General features: G+C 42.5%; 1 protein-coding gene across 3 annotated transcripts in view; it reads left to right on the top strand.

Annotated features, from left to right (window-relative positions):
- The window catches only part of fam189a1 (family with sequence similarity 189 member A1), a 109,288-nt gene that overhangs the window by 40,270 nt on the left and 44,018 nt on the right, over positions 1 to 25,000 (top strand). For all 3 annotated transcript variants that reach the window (XM_027008926.3, XM_081705911.1, XM_081705912.1), the window contains exon 2: positions 4,969 to 5,025. In XM_027008926.3, coding sequence (XP_026864727.2) covers positions 4,969 to 5,025 — 57 coding nt within the window. The remainder of the gene's footprint in view (positions 1 to 4,968; positions 5,026 to 25,000) is intronic.

The following is a 25,000-nucleotide window of genomic DNA, read 5'->3' as shown; positions in this document are numbered from 1 at the left end:
CTGACTTATCTATGTGTGCAATACCTGGTTTCCAAGACATTCACTGAGATGGCCATATGCACTCTACTGAGGAAACTACACTTAAGCGTCCACTGACTTGAGGCAATGGGGGAAAATATATGACATTACCCCCTGTCACTGCCATGGGAGAAGGTGACGTTTGAAAGCTAATGGAGAGATATTGTAAAGTTGTTCCGAGCCATTCAGTGAACTGGAGCCCCTACCGATATTCCATCCCACAATCCCGGTCATTTTACCTCCAGAACCTGCTCTTGTGGTCAGTGGAGGAGACTGGTTTAAGTGACTGAGCAGCGCTTATTCAATAGGAGTGGGTGGCAGAGGTCCAGCGATAGTGGACTCAAAGGAGTGTTCTTATTTAAATGCCCAGCTTGACACCAGCCACTAATGAGCACATGTCCCAGGTGCATCTGCAGCTAGCAGGGGGGCTCCATCAGGAGGAGGATAGGGGGCTGGTCTGAGGCCAGCGTGTAAAGCTCGGGGTGTGGTGCTGGACTGAGGCCAGGAGCGGAGGCAGGGGTGTGGCACTGGTCTCAGGCCAGTCATGGCAGTAGTGGTGAGGTGTTGCACTGAGGCCAGTTGTGGAACTCTGTTTCACTGTATTTGACTGTTACCTGGTTGGAGAAAAAAAAATACAGAGTTGAAAGCAGGACAGGGAACTTGGTACACACACTCACACACACACACACACACACACACACACACACACATTTACTCACAGTGGGTCTTACAAGATCTGCCTGAATGTCTCCAAATGCTTACTGCCATGAGGCCAGCATAGGAATGGTACACTCTCTCTCTTTTTCTTTCACTCTCTCTATGTCTCCATGGGTGAAGGGTTGTCATATATCACAATCCTGCAGACAGCACACTGTGATTAATGATGCCCTCCCCAGGTATCCACACATTCTTCCATCCCTCTCTTTCTTCCTCTTTCTCTCTCTCTCTCTCTCTCTCTCTCTCTCTCTTTCTCTATTTCTCCCCCCTCTCTCTCTCCTTCCCTCTCTCTGTCTCTCTCTTTCTCTCCCTCCCTCTCTGTCTCTCATTCTTTCTCTCTCTCTATCCTCTGTCCCTTTCCAGGCTGTAAATAGGAGCGATGGGACCAATCCTCTCTTTTATTGAGCACTGCATTATTATTATTACACTGTAGAGACTTCCGAGAGCACTGAAACAGGACCACTATTACTGTTCAGTGAGATCTTTACATGCACTGCCCAGTTTTGGATCTTCATGTGGGAATCTGCAGCAACATTCCTTATTTCCTCCCCAGCGCATTTCTAGGGAAGACAACATATCACATACAAAGACATAAATGATTTTAATGTAGCTAACAGTTTTACAAAATCAGGTTTATGTATGTGAACAATAAGATCAAATTAAATATGCTCAAGCTTCACTCAGCTGGACATTTAGGATTGCCCTAAAGAGGTTTATAAGCAGTAACTGAGTTTATAAATAATATCTTATAACACTATGATGATATAATTTTACAAATGCTCTATCAATATAATATATTGGTAAATATCAAATCACAGATTTCCTATGAGCCATTGTTTGGTGTGACTCACCTGGCTGTCTGTTTTGCATGATGCACCACAGATAGTTGTCTATAAATTACTGCCAAGTCATTGCTTTGCTGCCAAATCGCCTTACCATATCCAGTCTTTAACTGTCAGAAGAAGATCCAATGATATTGACGTCATTCTGTTTGATTGCTTTAGAAGTGACTAGAAAACTCTTTCCTCTTTTCTGCTCTTCTTACAATTGTTTCGTCAGCCAGTTGGACCCCATAAGCCTGACTTAGGCCTAAGTGTGTAAGATTTGAGGTGTTAAATAGACATATACACCCAGATGGATATGATACATACAGACCTAATGCAGGCAAGCCCTGTGTCTGGTTTTGAATGTTTTTGGGTTTTTTTGTCTCCAGGCTGGGGAGCAGGTCTTCTTTGCCCCGTGGCAGAGGAGTGTTCCCTGGTTTTCCAAATGCTTGGGCCCGGCCTGTATCTCTGGCCTCTGTGTTGTGTCTTATTCCTGTTCAGAGAGCAGCCAGGGGAAAATCCTGCTTTTATTCCCATTCATTACCCACGGCAATGTCATCTACCCACGGACACGACGGCGCATGCGTGGGATTCTCCATCTGAGCTTGGGCATCCTCCGCCCATCCCCCCACGATGGCTCCTCCACCCCCAGCAAGGCTCTCTCACCCCGCATACCCCCATCACCGTCTCCCAATTTGCAGAGATGGATTCATTGAACAATTTGTCTCCTTAAACTCAGCTCAGATGTCCAAAGTTATCTACACAATGAGTGTATTGATTCTTGACTGATTTTAAAAGAATTGGTTTATTTTGGTTTGTGTTTATCCTTTTTATTTGTATTGAGCTGTTTCTGCAGCTGAAGGCCAGTCAAACCTAGCCTTATGTCTTCTCCAGCTGTGCCGTGGCAGGAGATGCAGCTCTTAAAACACTCTGTCTGTATCACATGCTGTATGTGCTCCAGAAGAGGGACAGCCAGGGAGTTCATATTTGTGAGACATTTCTTAAGTCTCATAAGATACTCTTATAGGTTTTTGAGCAATTTAGAGTTAAAAAACAAAAACAACTTTATTCATTGTGTTCTGATAGATTGCCAGCTGGTGCGGATTAGAGCAGGATGGGTTCCCCTTCTGAGTCTCGGGTCCTCTTGAGGTTCCTTCCTCTTACTCTCAGAGAGTTTTTCCTAGCCACTCTCACCTTGGCGTGCCCATCAGAGGCCTGGATTCTGTGGATACACAATTACTGTAAAGCTGTTTTATGACAACATGGGTTGCATGAAGCACTATACAAATAAGTTTGAATTGAATGAAATTGAAGGATGTGTTTCAGGCTGTAAAACCTCCATTCCTGTGAGCAGGCAGGATCTGCTCCTAGACCAGAACTATTGCTTTGAGATGCTGGATGCAGTCTCAGTCTTCCTAAAACAGCGGTCTGTGAGATTTTTTTGACAGTTGTTTGAATGATGTTCCTCGTGCTTTGTGGAGAGAGTGTGTGATAAGGATTGGTCTGTGGGGAGCACTGAATGGCCACTGCTGGTGTGAGGTGAAAATGAAATGGGAGAGGAAGCACCAGGAGTGAAATGGGAGAGGAAACACCAGGAGTGTTGTGCCGGTGAGAACGCTCCTGTCGCCTCCATTTGCACATATCCCTATGGCTTGCAGGGTCATCCTGGGGGAGCAGGTGCTACTATAAACATGAGAGAGAGAGAGAGACAGAGAGAGTGAGTGAGTGAGTGTGTATGTGTGTGTGTATGGAGAAGGAAAGTGATTGGGGATATGTGTATTAAGAAGGACTGGGATTGTGTGTGTGTGTGTGTGTGTGTGTGTGTGTGTGTGTGTGTGTGTGTGTGTGTGTGTGTGTGTGTGTGTGTGGAGAAAGAAAGTGATTGGAGGTGTGTGTGTAAAGAAGGAATGGGATTGTGTGTGTGTGTGTGTGTGTGTGTGTGTGTGTGTGTGTGTGTGTGTCTGTCTATATCTCAGTTACAGCTGAACATGGGATCAATAATTCATAAGCAAATTCTCTTTAACCTTTTCTCTCTGAAGTTTCTCTCTATTTCTGTCCTCTCTTTCCTCTTAATGCATTATGGAAATAGGAAACTAAAATGAAAAGTGAATATGATGCCAATTCTGAAAAAAAAAACCTAAACAAAAATAGCGTGCCTTCAGACAACATAATCTACTTCCCAGCTCTGGGAACACATTTCTACAAGTTGCAGAAATACTCTAATGATGACATCAAATTATCATTTAAATCAAATTGTTTCTCATCCTCAGGGACTACAGTGTACACAGTTTGAAACCACAGACTACACTCCAAACACACTGTTACTGAGCCCCAATGTCTGGCATGGTGGCACTCTCTTTGCTTGTATGGATATTAAATCTACAACATTAACTCATAACATGATTTAATGGCTGTGCCTCACATAGGCATATATGAGTATATGGAAGACAGTTGTAAGAGTTATGTGGTATTTTATGAAGTGGCATTTTCTAGTTGTGCTGTATCAAATCTATCATTCTCTCTTGCACATTTCCTGATGACATTCCATTAGAAAATCCACATTTCACAGATGATCATACGTGGTAAAGTAATCTCTGTCTCTCACATTTGTGCATGTTTTTGTACAAACCTGGGGTCTTTCCTTATTTGTTTCTTATTTGGCAGAATATCTGGCTGCTCTTGCCTGTAGGTTCAGTGTAGCTTGAACTGGATGGTTTCACACTGTGCCGTTATTGTCCTGGTAAAAAATGAAGATATCTTGAAAGATTCCTTAAATGCTATCGTATTGCCGTATTGACTACATTGACTGTTTTTGCCCTTTGATGTAGAATTACACCAAGTTGTCTCAAGGTTTATGACTATATTAACCAGTGTGGGAGCGTATAGGACAACTAATCAATAACAATCTTACTAAGTGTTCTCACAAGCTTCGGTCGATACGTGTAGCCAATATTTATTGACAGTATAGCTCAGTGACAATATTTTGTTATATAATGTCCAATAAATAACATGTGCCAATAATTATTGCATATATTTATCAAACTTTGTGAATTTTATGCATGCCCCAATTATGATGTTGCATCTATCATTTCCTAAAAAGTTACATATAAATCATTGTATAAATCAGACTTTTGGAAGGAGAGAAACCGAGTGGGTGATGCGACCAGACGGAGACCATGTCCCTGTCTCTCCTCACGGGTCTGTCTCCACGCCTGAGGTGGTGGCAGAGCAGATCGCCAGGGAGGAAAGTTGTCCATGCATCCCTGGCGGCTCCCCGGTGTTCATTTCCACTTATGTCGCCGGTGCTATCCGGCTAAAACTGTCACGCCTAGCGGCTCGTATGCGGCTCGCTGTTGGTGCGGCTCTACTGGCTTGAACAAGTGAAATAGCTTTTTCTTTCCTTCCACAGGTGCTGCTGTCAGGTCTGATTGGGGTGGTGTCATGGAAAAGGCCTCTCTCTTTGGTGGTGAGTAACACAAAGAATGTGTGTGACACCCTGAGACTCTTGGTATTGGTTTCCGTGACAGTAACTGAATATGATCATTAGTCTTAATCAACGGACTTAACTTGAAGTACCCTGACGTACAATGACACAAATCCCATATGACTGGCTAATTGAACCAGAGGACTGATCTGGCACCAGAAAATCAGGGCTGCAACTGTAATGAACCACTGGCACACACCCGGTATTTTACTGCACAAAGGAAGCGCAACCACGTGCACTTCCGATTTGTCGATGATTATCGCTCGTGTGTCAGATTTTTGGCTCTGATTGGTTTTTTTTCTGTTCCGCTTTTCCTCTCACAGATTTGTTCAGTTGCGTGAAGCTCTCGACTAGCTAAAGTGTAGCAGCAGAGCGCTCTGTCAAAGCAGGCACCGATAGCGCACCGTGATTGCCTGTCGCGCGGTGCACCACGCCATGGTGCACAGAAAAATCTCAGTCCCCTCACAGTCCTCGGGCGGGAGGGACATAAACTCTATGTGCTAGGCCTGCTCTGTTCCACCAGGCCGTTCAGCTCATGCATAACTGGGGAGCGGATTTGGCACGCCAGCTGAATTTTGCATGCCCCTCCAGTTCAGAGGGATGTATCATTATCACAGGTGCCGTGATAGTCTTCACGTGAGTTATATCAGTATTCGCTGATGGTACGATGGATGGGTTCGTTAAGTGTGTATGATGAGACAATGACATATAAAGCCACTTGCATGCATACGCCGACACACGCGCACACACACACTGATCATTCACAATGCACGGAGTTATGGCAGTGACACTATTGCCCATCAGATAACCCCAATGCACCAGTTACCCATCACATCATAGACGACAATGACTGCCTGACACTGCTGAGCCATCATGGAGGTTTTGCTCAGAGCAGCAGAAAATAAAGTGAACTGTCGCAGCAGATGTGACACTGGGTTTGCCCTTTGACCCCACCACTGTGTATTAAAGGAATGTTTGGGGGGGGGGAAATTAAAAATGTATAATAATAATAATTTGTATATATATATATAAAAGACCACAGTTCTCAGTTATGAGTGCCCGGTAGTTTTTTCATGCACACATCTATTCCTAGACATCATATTCATATTCCTAGAGGGCAGGCTTGTATGATGGAAGCGAGTTGTGCTGGCCAGGCAGCACAGCCTAGCAGGGCTGTGGAGGGGTGAGGGAGGTGTGTCTAGCCTGTCCTGTTTTTAATTTGATTTTGTCATATCTGTCATATCATATCTCAGCTCAGCTCCCATCCAAACAGTGGCATGGTTATGTAAAGTGCACACACACACACACACACACACACACACACACACACACACAATGTATCTGAAAGCAGTAGGTCAATGAAACTTCTAGATCCACCGTAAAGCTACATAATTACCTTTAAGCAAACTCAGTGTTTTGTAACTGAGGTAAACCAGATGGCAGATTCAGTCATAATAAACAGCCATGACGGTTTATTGTTTGCTGAGACGTGCTATGTAAGTGCCATCTGTTCCTAATAATTTTTTTAAAACAAATATTTCTCATAGTTTCATTAGTTCCTTTAGACCTGTCTCTTATGGGGCTGACTGTTTGCACATAGAAATTATGCAGAGCCCTGTCATGCCTGTGTTGGAATATTGTGGTGGTACTAAATATGCACTGAATAATTGTCTACCTTGTGGATCTTCAACAGTTGTTACACATGGTGATGTTTCAAAGTTTTCGGAAAGTTTTCTGAAACTGGACTGTGGTTTACAGGTTGAAGTTAATCTCTGAAATAGTGTAGCCTGACACCAAGTTTAGATTAAGAACCCCAGATATATACATGTACAGGCTATATGTTTGTGGAATACAGTCATGTTGACATTGCTGTGTTATCTAAACACTCTCCTCTCAGCTTCGAAACTGTGATAGTACGGGCCTGAGAGAACCACTCAGGCCTGACAAGTTGCACCCCGAGCACGTGTTTTCCCTGCTCCAGCGATTGTCAAGGAGACAGGCCCTGCAGGCTCCCTGGGGATCACTGAGTCACTGATCGAGCGGTGAATACCAGAAAAGCATCATCTCTGCCCGCCGGGGGGACAGACCTCTCACTCCCATGGGATGAATATCGATGATGCTCAGATCGATGGGGCTTTGTTCACGGAGCGTCCGTGCACGTGCCGTAGTAAGCTGTCAAGCTGGATGGAGATGAATGGGAGCACTCCTCTCCCTTTCTGGAAAGGAGGGAGGGAGATTCATCAGTTTTCTGAAAGACTGTGGGAGAAAGGGGGAGGGATGAAAGGAAAGAGCGAGTGGGGTGGGGAGTGAGTCATATTAATGCAGTGGGAAAAAAGAAAGGACACAGATTCTGGTTCCACTGTGGTTCAATCATGCGCCCCTCCCCCTCTGGTCTTGCACGAGATGGGCGACCAATCCCAGCCTTCCAAAAAGAGCCCTTTAACTTGAAATACCTGCTTGTGGTTACTGGAAGGCTGAATGTGTTACTGCACTGCCATTCTTTACATATACCATAAGTAGGCGTTTGGTAAGAGAATGTCTGTGGATCTGTTAACCAGTTTGTATAAGCAGTGAGCCATGCTTCACACTCATCTGCTATTATGCGTAATCGATCATAACCTTTTTTTCTTTGCTGTTTGGCCTCATTACTGTCTCATATTGTCTCATCCCTGTCTCATGCCTGACCCTTTCTCTTTTCTGTTTGTGATGTGTGTGGCGTGTTGTCTCCACTGGCAAAAGACATAGTACTGCTTGATCCTGTGGACACAGCAGTGTAATTATAGTACAGGTGTATCAGACCTCTCTCCATAAAGCCAGGAAAGCCATCGTGTGCTGGAAACGAGGGCTTTCTCCGGGTGTATCTGTCACTACGGGAAAACCGTGGGACTTCTGCCTGATATGATCTACCAGCAAACCCACATTCCTCCTTATTAAATATTAAAACCATAATGTGAAACTTCAGAGGAACAGTTAGTTGCCCTGGGGCTGAATTTTCTACAATGCTGGAGTAAGGCTTTGGGGAATGGAGCATTCAGAAAAGCTACAAATCCAACAGCGAAACAGCTACGATTTACTATTCACTTGATTTATTTACTTTCTTTATAGTATTTTTAAATGGTGTTATCAAAAACCTGTATGTTTTTGCTCCAGAAATGGCATGATACTTAAATATGGCAAATGAAGCATTTAAAAGGCCTTATGCTAAAGAATCGATGGGTATACTATGAATAAGGTGTGAAAAAAAAAACCTGACTGTGGCTCCAAGGGTGAATAGTGTGAGTTCTATTAGTGTGGATCGATTGGGGTTGGTGTTTTGTATTAGGCAGGAGAAAGCAGAAGAGAGGCAGAAGGTGCACAGAGCAGGCCCTGCACCACTCCACATCGATAATCGCTTTTCTCTCATGGCTGAGGTCTCGGCTGGCCTGCTTTTAATCCTCCCTGCGTATTCACACAAGAGCGCTTTAATTAGTCCTTATTAAGCAAGCTCTCAGGAACGCTTAGGCCTAGTTCACATCCAAATAATACATGAAGTTTTCAGTTTGACCCTTAACAGCAGTTAAGATGCTTAAGAAGCTGCCTGCATGGTCCTTTTTTATAGACTGTATATGACTGTGAGAGTTCTGGGTGAGAGTCTGTATATAGGACTTCTAAGTATTGCTACCATACATACATATGGCGTCTTAATTAAAAGAAAATTAAAAGAATTAAAAGAAAAGAGAATAAGGTTCCAACCGAAACCTAACAGATCTAATAGGGTTAATCAGCGTTTTTGAGGGCCTTTAAATATTAAGAGTTAAGTGTGTTGAATTAGCAGTGGTACTAAAGCCTGCAGGAGGGTGGATCTGTCTGTAGTTGTTTTTCCACGTCTGGTGTAGGCAGCGAGGTTATGAGCTCTCAATCCAGTCCTCGGGGAGCTGCAGCCAGGACACATTTTGGTTCTGCTTGAGCCCAACATGCCTTAGCCAGAGAGTTCTGCAGCTCTTCATTATCTGGTTCATACTTACGAGGAGCTGGAACAAAAACCCGGACCAACCCAGGGTCGGCAAGCACTGGATTAATAATCCCTCCCCAGAGCAGGCTGCACTAGCACTCTGAAGGCTGAGATTATGGATTTTTCGCCTCCCCCCTGACCTGTGAGTTGAGGTACAGACTGAGATCCTGCCCAGAAAAATCTCGCCTGCTGCAGAAGAAACCAGGGGTATATCCGTTGAGGCAGCCAGAACTGCCGCTCTTGAAGCTCTGATAAGGCTTCTGTGGAATTGATTTTGGGGGGGGGGGGGGCTTTTTGTTGTGCTGAAGAAGTGGCATTTCTTCACATTTAGCGCGGGAGTTTAGACATATTTGTTACGGAAGCTCTAAAGGAACAGACACAGCCTTTGATTTGCTTCTTCAAAATCTCATTTAGTATGGCTGTTATTCCTGTAGGCCGGTCTGCTTTCTGCATATAAACCAGGTAGCTGACATTTATTAATGCCTTTTATATAATTATATGAAATGGCTCTAAAAACTGTAAACAAACAGGGACTACGAAACCTATTCAGTCCCGCCACTCTCTGAAGGCCTCAGGTGTGCAGTGCTTTTGCAGCCCAATGGGTCAGGAGGTGCAGAGCACTATATCAGGCAGGTGTGCATAACTGTAGGCGACTGTAGAGCATTGCTCAGGCAAATGCAGCAGCCTACATTTATTGTGGCCTTTTTCTGACTCACTCACCTTCTCTATTCTGTGCTAGTGCATTCATTAACCTTTGCATTGACAGACCCAAGCTCTGTATGCTTGTGTTTGTATGTGTGTATGCTTGTCATTGTACATTCCTTTTTACCTGTACCACATCAGTCCTTGAGCGCTTCTTTAAGATATGATCTCACTCACAACTTTGTTCTTTCACACAATGACGAGATTTCTCAGACAGATGACTCATTTTCACACCACCCTGTGACTAGTAAATTATGTCACTGTATTAAACCTATCTCTTCAAGTAATGTCTCACAGGTTACTTCATTAGTGCTATTCGGGCTTTAAAAAAAAATTTTTTTTTTAATACGTAAGCTGCTCCTTTCCTGTATGCTGGAGACTGCTAACAATGTCTGTGCTTAAAATAGTGGAAGCGAAAAAAATTCTCATTTACCTATTAAATGGGTTTTAAGACTTTGCATCAGCATATTTGTTCATGGGCAGTTAAATAAGGAAGGGCTCAGGCTAACTGGCTTTAACCTGAACCAAAAGTGTGTTATTCTTATGAGAGGGAAATTGCAGAAGCAAAGCAAGAGCCAGTGAAACCACTGGTCATAACAGGTCATACATCATTGGTTGACAGCACACTCATTCTGTGTGTTAGAGAATCTGCAGACCATGGACTCGACAGTCAAATGTGTCTGCCCACCACACCTTGATGCAAACTGCAGCAGATATCTGTGCAGATAAAACCACTGCAAACCTGCAGTAGATATCTGTGCAGGTAAATCCACTGAAAAACTCTTTCTATGTATGTTTGATAACACTCACTGCCTAAAAGGTATTACTGGTCTCTGCTAAGTAAAGTGACCTCTCTTTTTGTATTCTTTGCTTTATCCATATGTACAGAGTAATGTACATAAGTGCATTTTGGAGTGCATGAGACATGATGCCTAGAACTAGTGTGTGTTATACCTCCCCATCTCCCTCGTCTCCATGACTCCCACAAGCTCGGACCTTCGACAGGAGTTGCCTGGCTGTCCAGTGCAAAGCAGAAGCCGTCCAGGAATCCAGTCAGTTATTCTTACACTCAGTCAGCTAAAGGTGTAGTATGTATTCACATAGTGGAGTTCTAAGTGGTGAACTACCTGCACTGCAGGTCGCTTTGCACTTTCAGACCTACCTTGGTTCAACAGTATGATACTACCAAAGTGAATCATGTAAAAATGGTCTTATTCTTGAGTACCAGCACAAAGATGTGCCAGAAATAGCTAATGTAAGTAGTGCTACAACAACAAAAAGTAAACTGTGAATTAGGGAATACTTTCTAAATAGCACACACTCTAAAACTAGTATGTACATCTCATTTGTCTCTAAAGATTTAGAAATATCCATTATCAAATCCCAAAATTCAGCAAAGCTCTAGTATGGAATTCATCCAGCATCCACTGAAAGTAATCCAGACATGTTTATTTACCTTCTGCACTCACCTCCTGTGTGATATATGATCCAATATTATTTATTTATTTATTTTAAAGAGTATTAGTTTGAGAGACCGTGCTGTCCAGCATCTTGTGCTGTGTACTTTGGAAATACCATGTGGTCTTAACCCGAGGTTTTGATATTAATATTTCATCTTGTCTGTGGTTGAGGTGGGGATGGTCTACTACTTTGTACGTGCGTGTGTGTGTCCCACGGGTGGTGTATGGGTTCATGGAGAGTTTTAGCAAGTCTGGTTTTGTTCCTGCCTCGCTGGCTTGCTCTGTCAAACTCAGTGTGTCAAACCTGCTTTCTTCCCCCTGGGCAGAGTCAGCCAACAGTTTTATCTTCTCATCTCATCTGGATTCTGGCTATTATGATTCGCTCAGTGATGTCTGGAAACATCTTAATCTCACTTTGCAATAGGCTGGAGTGGAATCTGATTGGTGGGCTGTCTGACTGGACATCGCAGTGCTGGAAGTGACAGCACAGTGTTCATAGGCTTTCAGTCATCTTGTTCTACAGATTCAGCCTGGAACTATGCAAATAGGCAGCTGCTTCTCTGGACATGTTTAACCAGACCACACATGTGCATCTTGATGTGCTGCAGGAGAAAAACTCAGAATGTGGTTTGGTTGATTAAAGGTACAAAGGTTAAATGTACATAAGCTAGCATGCTGTAAGGCCATTTTAGAGACATTAAAGCAAGTATTAGTTTCACATTTACAGCCAAGTAATCAGAGGGGAAAATAAAACATTAGAATTGATTTATTAGAAAGAGTAACTGCTTTAATGAATAACAGATAACACTGGGTTTTCTTTGCATAATCTTCCTAATACACGGGACCAATGAGGCATTGTAATCAGGTTACCTGTCTGCTTGCAGAATCTCTGTGATCCTTGTAACACACCACAAGTGGGGAGACGTCATACATACCTCATCACTGGGCTAAGAACACCATGCAGGGCCATATGCACAATCTATAAAGCCAAAGTCACAGTCTGGTCTTGAGTTTTACAATTTCATATCTTGTTGAATGTAAAATAGTTGTGACATCCCTAATGTACTTAAGGCTCATTGCAATGTCTGGGAACATATAAGATTAATGAATTGCAAAAAGTTTGCTAACTAATTACCATATTTAATTATTTTCTAATCCATTAAAAACACATTAAGCCTGCTATAGATGTAACAGTCTGGCTGCATGTACTTACTGATGTAAAATAGTCACATTTTATAGCCTGAAGTAAGTTTTATACCAAACGTTGTTTAAGCAGTACTTTAGGGTGTGTATTATGTATTGATTAAGCATAATTATACACTAACAAAGTCTAACAATATCATTTTTGATTAGGTAGCTTTTACCAAGCCACATGTTTTTAATACCTATCTAACATAAATATTTAACAGTTTAAAGACATATTGACATAATATTTAGTAAAACTTGGTCTTATTTATCACTTGTCTTTTTGTTAAATTTCACCATGGTTCCCTAAGCCTAACTCCCAGATTCCAGCTGTGCCTAAGGGTTATACTTGTATCACAAGAACAGCTTCACATGAGTTTGCAGCTGGAACTTCCTTAAAGCTTTTGAGATTCTTTTGAGATGAGCTCTGTTATATTAGTTATGGCAGAAATAGAAGGCAGAACTAAATTATAAGTCAGTAGCAGCCTGCTTTGAAGGCGTTTTTGATGGCGAAGATGTTCCCACAATTCTCTTAGCTTCATTTCAAAATATGCTCACTGATTTGTTACAAGTGTCAGATTTTGATTGGTCAGCTGAACTCCAGGATTTTTTAACCATGCAAAGTTTTACAGAGTGCATGGCTACAGGGGCAAAGTAGTGGGGTGGTTGTTTTTTTTTTTTTGGTTTTTTTTTTGTTTTTTTTGGGGGGGAGGGGGTGTTTGTTTTGTGTTTATTTTTTTATGCTTGTGGTAAGGTTAGCATGACCTTCACTTACTGCAGACACTGATTGTAGAAATCTATGAATGTTTTTGATTGCTGGGCTTTTAAATAAGCCAAATTTATCTTGCTAATATTGATCAAAACTCTGTGAATCTCTATTTCCACATCCAGGGTTGAGCTTCCAGAACATGTTTGGTGTGTAGAGCTCTGGCCTGTCTCTGTTTTTTTACACTTGCTTTTAAAAATGTTGGAATTTGAAATTTGATCAGCACAGTTGTGATCCTTTTGACTTTTCATATACTCAGCACAGTTGCCCAGCACTGAGTGTCTCAGAACCATCAGTGAGCTGTTTTCTCTCCTTAAGTTCATGTTTGATGTTTCGCTCTGTTAGCCACCACTGCGAAAGTGTGCTCTCTGGGGCTTGGTATTGTAAAGCTTACAGATGCCTTGATTTTTTAAATACTTTTTTAAACGCCTCTTTGAATATTGCTCTGGTCCCAGTGCACTTTTGTACACCGCCTCCAAGGCAACCCTATGGGTATCGAGGCAAACTCTGGCCGTGGATACTGGCTCGGTGAGAAGTGCCTGGTGCTTGAAGCTTTTCCGTGTCCTCGATGAGACCCTGGAGCAGTAACGGAGACTGAAAGAAACGCCTCAGGGATGAAATAATGTACCTGTAATTTTCAAAAACACATTTATGCTTTATTCTTACCGGGTGGACTGTTTCATTATAGTGTGAGGTTTATACTGTTTCAGCCACATGGCTGTCAACATCACGTTGGTTTGCTCCATTTTAAGGAAGGAAGGACAGCCATTGGAATGGTTTGTTGTTTCCTTTCAGCAGATCATTAAGGCTATTCAGCAGCCTAAACCAGGACTGGTATCACACACACACACACACACACACACACACACACACACACACACACACGCTGCCACTCTTAATTAACTCAAGTAGTGCTCACTGAGACAGACAGCAGCAGGTGGTTGATCCAGTGGTATAAATGGCCTGATTACCAGTTATCAACCTGCTGCCCTGTTTAAGTCATGGGTGAGAAATACAGATGAAGACTTTTTGTAGTTCTTGTTCTGGTTTTTACCAGTTTCAGTCAAACAGTGCTCATTACACTTCACGGTTTGGTAACAGCTGGCACTGGGAAAATATTAATCCAAGCAGTTTGTTTCCAGCACTTTAACTGGCTAGACAGCTGGAGAAGAGAGACAGTGACATACAAAACACTTACTGCTACATTCACGCAGCAGATTAAAGTGGCCCAAATCCAATTTTCTGACCAACTCCGATTCATTGTTGTTGTTGTGGTTGTTGTGGTTGTTGATAAGGCTGTTCACAATATCTTAGGCTATGTTTACACAGCAAGTAAAAGTGGTTCAGATCTGATTTTGGACCAAATCCTATTTTTGTTAGGCTGTTCACAATATATTTTAATGTGACCTCTATCCAACATTTAGTCTGAGTGGATTACGCTTTGAAACTGACACACAAGCACAAAAGAACAGTGCTTCAGATGACACGCTTATCCAGAGGTAAACTATCAAAATGGAATCAACATTAACAGCCACTATCATAAAATTAATGCCCATGTTAATCTGTAGTGGAGGCCGGGTAGAAAAAAAATCACAAGAGTGAGCAGTCGAAAGAAGGCCTATATTTTATTGATGTGTCTCTACAGAGTCATGGAAGCTACTTCCCTTCAATGTTTATTAGGTCTGTTACATGAAATCCTCACTCACCATTTTCATCCATGTTTCATTGAAATTATGGTGAATGTCGAGTTGGAGTGACATAAAAGTCACATGAATTCTGATCTGGCTGTTAAGAGTCGCATTGCCTCATATACCATCGGATAGTCTACCAGATATGAAAAATTGGATGCATTCACAAAGCAGGTAAATCTGGCCCTAATCTGAGCTTTTCCTCCATATTTGACCCAGATTTGTCATTTGGATAGCAACGTGTACAGCAAAAGCCACAACTAATCCGTCATTTTCAATTCCGATTTTGGCCAAAAAAAAATGTGATTTGGTCATTTCTAACTGCTATGTGAACGAAGTCCTGTGTCCCAAACTGAAATGTCTGATTCAAAGTGTCTTTTGCTGTTCACACTGCCACACAAATAACACACAAATGTTCATGTCACATGGAGAAAGAGATTGGATCTGGGCCACTTTTATCTGCTCTGTGACCATAGCCAAAGTGGTGACCTCGTCATTATGGAAGAAGTGAGCAGAAAGTCCTGCGTTCGGTTGCACGGCCAATGTTTCTCCGTACCAACGTCACTTTTACGTTCAACTGCGATTACTCCAGCCCTGTTTTAGTTTTCCCTCGCAGTAATCTGGATATAACCTATCTTTAACCGCACCTCCGTCCTTCCATAGCGTTCCCTTGCAGGCCTGTCACGGCTGAGACGTCTGTTAAAGATTTACGGGCCCGCTGCATTATTTAACAGGTTGTCTAGTATGGTACAGCTGCCAAATCACTTGCATCGTTCCCATTGTATCAAAAGCTGGCTAAAGGCCAATGCTGACCCAGAGCCCTGCTTTAATCTCCGGAACTCCCGCACAGCCCTGTGTGTCCATTATAATTGGCTAATTGCTAGCAAAGGGAGGTGATCAGCGGTTTTGTGCTAGCAGCTTTAAGCTGCTACTGCCTTGACGCTGGCAGCTCAGGGTGGAGGGGCAACAGACAACAGCTCATAAGAGGAGTGACACTGATGCTTTGGGAAAACCGCCATGTACATGTGTTGTGAGACATTCCTTTGACTTCTTCACATCCCTCCCATGTTTTTAGCTCAAAGACATGGTGTGTGGGGCAGAGCTTCTTAATCTAGTGTTATTTCAGCTTTGATTTTGTGTTTATTACTACAGGATTCACATACATACATCAGACACAAATATAAACACCTCTGAAATACGTGAAAACCATATAGCCTGTGTTATTACAATTGCAAATGCTCATCTTAACAAACACCTGCTTAGTTGTTGTCATTTTTTGTCATTTTGAGCGGTTGTTGCCAGTGTGCAGTCAGACCAAGTGTTGTTTTTCAGTGGGTAGACAGCCTAGCGGGATGGAGGAAGTTATTTTCCAATTCACAAGCTGTTGGCTGCATCCAAGCTGCCAGGGTGGATGAGCCCTGATTGGCTTTTCATGTGAGCCTCTAGTGTGGGAAGAGGGAAGACAACAAAGCCCATTACGTATGTCTGAGAATGTGTGTGCATATTTAAGTGCATGTGTGTGCTGAAGTGTGTATGTGTATGTAAAGAACACAGTCCTGCATCAACTGACTATACAGGGTTTAGAATGGCTACCTAAGAAGGATACATCCCACAAAGGTTGGTGAACATTGACTATATACTAGACATTTTACAACTGCTGAGTTTACTTTTATGGCTTTTCCAGTACAGACTGTACTTATCAATACTTATTTCTGGGTATTTCCAAAAGGGCATGTGCCTTATCATCTGAGGAAAATAACCTTTTTTTTCTGCCCTGAAGTCCATGCGGCAATATGTCTGTGAAATTGCAAACAACCTCCTGAACAGAGGAAAAGTTGCCTGTTCGGAGCAACTCAGCAGCAGAATTAAAAAACCTACAATGCAGACCTCTCATCAGCTTCAAAAACTAAAACCAACCTGAAATGTATGAGGTCAGATCTGCAAATGTTGGGTGGAAAACCAGAAAATGTGTCATACGACAAATGAGGTGACCACTCCAGGCAGTGTGATGCATAGTCAGGTTAAGGCACAGGTGAATGAAGAGAGATCAGTCTGTGAAATGTGATGGTCATATTGTCGTGGCAAAAATGATTTTAGAAGTGTCCAGAATATTGTGTGATTAATTTGTAGAATATGTTTTTGGCAATGACCTAAGGACATCAGGACAATGACCTAAGGACTCAGTGCAACTAAAAACTTCTTCAAAGGGGGAAAGTAGGATGCTATTCATTGGCTAATTCCGCTCCCTCAGTTCAAATCCAATTAAGCATGTATTTCACTTGCAAAAGGGAAACTGAAACTAAAACTCACAAACTCCAGTGAGAATGCTAACAGCTAGCAGAAAAGGCAAAGTACATCAAGCGACTGAGAAAAGTCAGTGATGTTTTCAAGCGTTGCAGTTATTGTGTATATATGTATATGTGCCAGGTGGGTATATGATTTCCAGAGAGTTCTGTGTGAGAGAGAGGAAACAAAGACATGTAGGACAGCTCCGACACACCCATCATGTCTCCAGTATGACACAATGTGGCATGCATGTCAGAGTCTGGCACTTGTTTATCTCTCAGTTTCTCACTCCACACTGCTACTTCCTGTCGGACCTGGAACCTAACGGGCTGGCACAATGTCTTTTTTCCCTCATCACACCTCTGGTATGCGTGGGACCCCAGTAAATGCTTCCAAAGTGACGAGAAGCGCTATTTTGGTCAGGCAGGTGTGGTCGCAGGTGTATGGACATATCTGAATTATTTTTATGTGCAACAATCTGTGCACAAGCCCACACACAATTGCAAAGTAAATTATGAGTGTGTGTGCCTGTAAAAATATGGTTTTTGTGTCAGAGGTTGTGCAACATATGTGAATGTATAAGGAGACAGGTGCATGTGAGACAGGGCTTTTTGGATAAAGATGGTTGTTCTCCACTGTCTCTCTAAGCCTTTTTCTTTTTCCCCTCTTATTACCTGCCTCTCTCTCTCTCTCTCTCTCTCTCTCTCTCTCTCTCTCTCTCTCTCTCTCTCTCTCTCTCTCTCTCTCTCTCTCTCTCTCTCTCTGTGTTTTATCCTCTTCATCACTCTCCCTACACTACCCTGACTCAGACAGGTCCTTCTAAAGGTTCCAAACCAACAACTCCCTGGTGTAATCGCCCTAATGTGCACATGCTGTGCATTAGCTTTGCCTTCTGGGAAAATGTTTTCATTTGGCCTGGCTTGGCTAATTGTTCCCTTGTGTGAAGAAAAACACCCAACATGTTGCTTATCTGTTTGTTTAGGTATGAGTGTCTGCTTAGCATTTCCTGCATCATGTATTCATTTCCGTTTTAAGTGCCAGAAGTGAGGAAATGCAAAGCTTGCTTCAGTACCTGTAGTTTATGTCTGTCTGTCTCTCTCTCTCTCTCTCTCTCTCTCTCTCTCTCTCTCTCTCTATCTCTATCTCTCTCTCTCTCTCTCACACACACACACACACAATTTACATACATTATTTACATACTTCTTTAGAGTCATACAAACCTCTGCCCACAGTAAGTCACACCGTAAGGATACAAATAACATGTTTTCTCCAAACACACAGGCTGCCTGTAACAGCTGATTCTGAAGAGTGCTTTGCTTTAGCTTCATACATTCGCTACATCGGCTAGCGGTTGATACTTTAAACACCTTAGCGGTGAATTGTATTTTCTTGGCACAACTGAATAAGGAGATTTGTTACATATAACTAATTTGTTGTAAACCTCAAACACTGCTGTCTCCTCTTTCAAACGCAAATCTCGTATAAGCAAAACAGAGAACTGTTACATAAGTCTCGACTGATTAAAATTTGCACACACCTGCCCTTCAGCAGTTCTGCAGGTACTGTAAAGAACCAAACAATGGCAACGGAGCAACATGCATGGTTAATGCTGATATTCAGCAGTATCACGGACAAGTAGTTGGCTCTGCACGTTTCACTCCGGACAGTTTAGCAAATCTTAGACAATATATTTTAAGCATATGTCACTAAAAAGACTGTCATCACAACCCCTACCGCAACCTATAACATTTAGCTGACGCTTTTATCCAAAGTGACTTACAATTATTGCTGAGAACAGCTTGAGCAATTGAGGGTTAAGAGCCTTGCTCAGGGGCCAACAGGGGCCAAACCTGGCAGCGGTGGGGCTTGAACCAGCAACCTTCCGATTACAAGTCACGTACAATTGATTACAAGTCTGCCCTTTGTCAGTTGAAGCCAAATCATCTTACAGTTTCATAGTGAGCTAACAACTTTACCTAATTTATTTGTGTTGCAGAGATCGAAATCGAAATCAAGTAGCTAGCTAGTGTAGGTAATGTTAGCTACTAGCAAGCTACAAGCAGCGTTAACCCGCTGTCTTAGCCAGCTAGCTAACTAAATAGTATGACGACCTAGCTAGCTTGTTTACACGGAGGTTTATTTTTATTTTCCTGCATGTGCGTGATATAAATCTGCAATAAATACTTACATATATTCACTCTATTAATTCTGTGAGCCAATCAGCGTCGAGCTCATCAGTCTACCAAAAAAGCACTGTAAAAAAGAAAATAGCTAGTTTAATTTCAGGGTCAAATCAAAGGTTGTAAATGGGAGTGCATAACCGCATCTGTGTATTTTTGCCGGACCAAAGTCACATATCTTCTATATAGACATCAAAGAACAATTTAAAAAATACTTAACAAATGCATTATATGGCACCTTTAACGTGTAACTATATAACCATATAACAATCTTTTAATGGTCCATATAACCATCAAAAGAACAATCATGACAAATTTAGTGGTTTCATTGACCATGACAATATCTGGTGTGTACAGTAAGTTACAAATGGTGTGTTGTAATGAAGAAATATTGTGATTAGGTAATAAAAACAAGTCCATTTTGACCATTTTATGAATGAAGATTCTGATGGCACCGGCAGAGTTTTGGCAGTGAGATCTACACTGCATTTATGCTGAATTATATAAATTCCTTTCAAAGTAGGACATTGTTGCATAGTTTGTGCTACTGATTCTTTTTCTTGATTGCTGTGCAGTAAACAATATGGTCCATGTTGTGAAGGATACAGGGGCGTGGCCACAGGGTGGCAGCTGCCATGCTAGAAAAGAGGCCTTGCCACTTCAGCTGCCACTCCAAGCCCTAAAATTAAATATCTATAAACTAAATTAAGCAGCTAAATTTGTCATCATTTTGCTGTTATATTTTAGATGAGCTGTTTTCTCAAAACAGAATCAACAGAAAATATTGTGTATGTTTTAAATTAAAATGCGATCTTATTGGATTGCTGTTCATTCCTCTAACTGATTCAACAAGAAAGAATGACTGCATTTAAAAAAATCTCTTGACTACTCTACCACTTCATCCATCTTTGTAACCTCACTTGTTATATCAGCCTCACAATATATGTAATTCGTGTAGTTGTTATGCTTGGATTACATGAGTAATACATGTTACTCATTTCCACTTTAAAAAGATATAGTTTATTGTACTGAGACTACAGATCCATTGCTCATCTGTGTAGGTGCTGATGTCATTGATAATAGGCTTACACCAGTATATCATGTCTACATCTACCAACGTTCAGTTTCTGTGAGGTTCCATTATGTCTGCCTCCACCTGAAAGCTTGAATCAGTAAATCACTCATTGTCACTGACCATACTGTAGTTTTATTGTTGATTTCAGTAAGGTACACTTTGGAATATCTGTCTTTCATACAACATGGGCTACTGAGTACTCTTAGCCTCAATCCCCACCCACTGCAGAAGTGTGTTCGGACAAGAGAGCACATTATTGATGACACTTTCTTTTCTCCACGAGATCTGAGCATTATCTGCATAGTTTTAGAAAGGGTTTAATTGTATTGGGTTAGCCAGGGTAGTGAGTTGATTTCGACACATCACCTGCAAAAATGAGCCAAAGTAAACATCCTTAATTATATCAACATAGGTCTCTGCTAATTTATTCCTTCCAAGGAATCATTATACTATGTGGCAAAATGCCACATGTCCCTAAAGTCCGGAAAGACTGCATAAAATCTATCGGATTCATGTTTAAAGTCATCAGTGCTTGTCTTTAAGCAGAACACATATTTGTTAGTCCCTGGACAATTTATATAGGCTTTCTGTAACGTGCGGTGGCCCGAGTGCCGCAGGGCGTGAGGCAGGACGCACAGACTTCCTCGACAGGGACACTCACGTATTACAGACGATTAACATTAACAAGAAACGACTGACGTTAAACGAACACGTTACATTTAGACATTACATCTACAATGACCAACGACGCCGCACACCCTGACGTGAGTTTAAATACACACAGACAAACGAAGTACAGGTGTGTGCAGGCGTGGCCACAAACGAAAGTCCTCCTACTGCACGTGGCTGGCCGAACCACGTGACTTGCGGGAGGCGAGCGTTCCGTGACACTCTATTTAGTTTGCCAGTTTCTACTAGCCATGGTAGAATATGATTAAGTAGGCATTTTTTTGAAAATATTATCGATGGTGGGAAGCAGGGAAATATCCCTCCATGTTGTCGGATCATCAGGTATATTGGCCTTCTTTGGAATTCTATAAATAATATTACCTTTACAGGAATAGGGGACTTTTATTAACCAGACAAGTACTGAATATTTGTGTGAGAGGTTTACATGGCCAGTGCTCTGTAACGTCTCATAAGGGGCATCATCCAACCCGCTCACCTTATTTGATAGCTGACTTCTCACACTTTCAGCTTCTTCATATGTAAATAGAGAGGTTTCTGTTGCATAATTCAGGAGATTTATGTCAGTCCTTGGCATAATGTCCATAAGGCTGAGAATTTTGGCAGTTTTGCAGAATAATTGCTATGAACTTGATCCACACCAATTACAGTAGGGTTGTGCTTTATTAAGAATGATACTTAGCACATGAAACCTAGTCCACACTAACATGGGTAAACTGGAAAACATGCTTATACATGTTGCCCACTGATTCACACAAAAACAGCATTTTCCACCAATGAAAATGTATCTTTTCACATCTGTTCTCTAAAGTTGGTAATTCTGAAATGGTAGCTTTGCTGTTGCAGTGGGGGAAAGGAAAAACAGCTTTTAAAAAACACTGACATAAGGATGTCATGTGAACTTCACAGTTCCAGAATGGTAGAACCCATTGTCATGCTGTTTACTGCAGGATGTATTTTTTATTTCATGTGTAGCTGCTTGACTTCATTATCTGTTTAGATGAAGAAGCTATCTGTCTTTTGCTCTACGTGGTGGCTGCTATGTTGCATGCAACTGCAGCATCTAAACAAAGTACTGCGGCCAAAACGGCATAGGAGTCACATCTTAGATGCATGCTCACTATTGACCCTTTCCGACATTTTTGTTTTATTGTGGACAGAGGACTTCTGGAAAACGAACTGAAATCGCTAAAGTAGCCAAAACACCAAAGTAGCAATTTCTAATTGACTTATGTTGGTGTGGACTAGGTCTTAGTTTTCCTCTGACTGCAAAGATGAGCTAATTCTCCTCAGCTTTCTTTGGTACTGTGTCCTCATTGCGCTGATGACCACACAACTGAGCTGTACCTCTGCCAGTCGGTGAATCTTCTGGAAATGCTCTGCAAAGAGGAAACTTCCTCAAGATCCAAACTGTATAAATAAGCAAATGTGTCTTTAAGCGTCCTCATCTTATACTCCATTAAAGATGGTTATTTTAATCCAGTATCTTAGAACACCATAATCATGATATTCACTTAACTACTGTGAAGTTTAGTCTCCAAGGTCTTCCATGTGTCTGTCCCCCATGTGTCTGTGTCTGTATCCCATGTATCTATATCCCATGTTTGCTGGGTGTATGGAGGCCGGTATTCCCATCTTCCCAGAGCTCATGCTCTCTCTGATCCGTGCTGCCGATGTCCAGCTGGCGATGACGTGTGGCCAAGTGTTTGTGAGTTGCTGCCTGAGTCATAATTGTGAGAGGAAGGGAAGGAGGGAGATATGGGTGGGAAATTCAGGTGAGAGTGACATAGAGAGAAAAAACAAAATAACTGCAAGCACGTGTGCATGATTGCCCATTTACACACCTCCACATAAACACACACACACACACACACACACACACTAAAGACATATCTCTCCACCCAAGCCACCAGCTTAAGTGACCTGAAAATTAATTGGAGCAAACTAAAACTCTTAAGTTCCTCCTCGTCACGCTGTCTCCCTTGCACTAAGTGCTATTCTACACTTGGTCCCAGGCTCCCCCTCCCCTGACTCACCTGGTCCAAAATACCTCGTAATTAGTCTCCCTGTTCCCCACTGCCTGTGCAGCCTTCTGATGTGAGCCAAATGATGCATTACCTGTAGCTGTGCTCTTGCCTGATGGCATGGAAAGGGTGATGAAAAATGTGCGCGCGTGCGCACACACACACACACACACACACACACACACGCAAAAAAAAAAAGTATGAATAGCTAGATAGGCTGAGTGCTAGCTGTTCTGTGTGTTGCTGTTGCCCAGAGGAGGGTCCAGCTTATTCATACAGGGAGAAGAGGACTCTGGGTATTGCCACCTTGGTCTGATTGTGGCAGGGCTGATATGGCCTAGAGAGAGGGTGATTATGCAGAGAGGGGGATAGGGAAGAGGGCACGCGTGTGTGCACGCGCACGCACGCTCTTCTTGCTGGGCTGATTACAGCTGCAGTGCTAGCATGTAATCGCAGACTGCGGCACAGAAACAGCAGTGAGACAGCACAGTGAGACATGTGAACGCGACAGGACTGCACCCTTAAAGCGTGCGGCACGGTGCTGCTTTTGGAACCTGAAGCATCAGCCCCCAGCAGGTTAACAGAGTGAGGCAAACTGAACCACCTCTGCATGCAGCCTCTGGAATGTCCTTGCACTAAATAACTCGTCAAAGGTTTTCCCTCTCAATTCCTAGAAAGAGAGTGAGAAAGAGAATCCAGTGTGATTTATCCCTCCTAAAAGCTATAAAATTACAGCAAGGATCAGTAGCATTTAGTTTTGGAAAACAAGAGTGCTAGTTCAGTTGCCCACTGTGACATCCTTCACATGCTTGGCGACATAAACTGGCTTGTGAATTCCTTTAATAATGTGCGACGGCGTTCGATAAACGGCATGTAGCAGGACTATCGGCAGAGCCGTGCGCTAAAGGTGATAACACAGCAAGTACTCAATGCTCAGAGCTTCGGCTGAGTGAGTGAGACTGCTTTAAGGGCTATAGGCGCATGTGAGAGAGAGCTCTAATAGGGCCGAGCAGAGATCCAGCACGTACCAAGCGAACGCGTGGAGACAGAAGAGACAGGGAATGGTCCTCCAATTCCGTGAGTCTCCGAGAGTGTCGGTGGGGAATATTTAAGAAAGTTAAGTTTTGCTTTCAGACTCCTTTTGCAAGACGTTGTGCTTATGTTGCAACACAAAAACATTGTGGAACATAGAGTATCCTTACCAAACCAGACCAAAATGGAACTGGACTGGTCTGAACTGCCGAATGACGGAATTGCTATTAGTTCATTAAAGACCAACCATAACAGCAGGCTTCTCATGTGTACTTCAAATTATGTTAAAAATAAAAGCCTAAATCTTCCCCCCACACACACACACATATAAACACACTCTCTCACAGACACACACACACACACACACACACACACATACATACTAATGGAGGATCAAGATGAAGAGAGCAGTCTTAAACAAAGACAAGTCTGTATCGATCTGAGAAGCACCCAGGTAAGCAGGCACCAGATTGGGGTGTTGATTACCGCAGGGCAGCCTTACCGAAGCCTGTGCCTGGAGCTTGAGGGGGCCAGCTGAGTTCACACACTCATTAAGACCAGCCAGCACTGAAGGTGATTGGGAACGTTAGTGAGTGAGTGAGTGAGTGAGTGAGTGAGTGAGTGAGTGGAAAAAGGAGAATGTTGGGCCTTACCAGTAGGAGAATACGTGATCTGCCATTTCTCACAAATCTGCATAGTATTAACTGAAATACTGTCATTTCATTATATTGCTGCATATTGCTATTAGGACTAGTAACAATATATTGTGCAGCTCCATCATATGACTGTGGAAACAGGTGCGTAACAGCACATGTGGGCATGCCCATGTTATGGTTTTAGATGTTCTTGGTGAGAATTTATGGTGAGTTTTTTGTTTTTGT

The sequence above is a fragment of the Electrophorus electricus genome, chromosome 23, assembly GCF_041902795.1.
Source record: "Electrophorus electricus isolate QZ-2024a chromosome 23, ASM4190279v1, whole genome shotgun sequence".
In the NCBI taxonomy this organism is placed as follows: domain Eukaryota; kingdom Metazoa; phylum Chordata; class Actinopteri; order Gymnotiformes; family Gymnotidae; genus Electrophorus; species Electrophorus electricus.
This window is presented reverse-complemented; position numbering and strand designations above follow the sequence as displayed.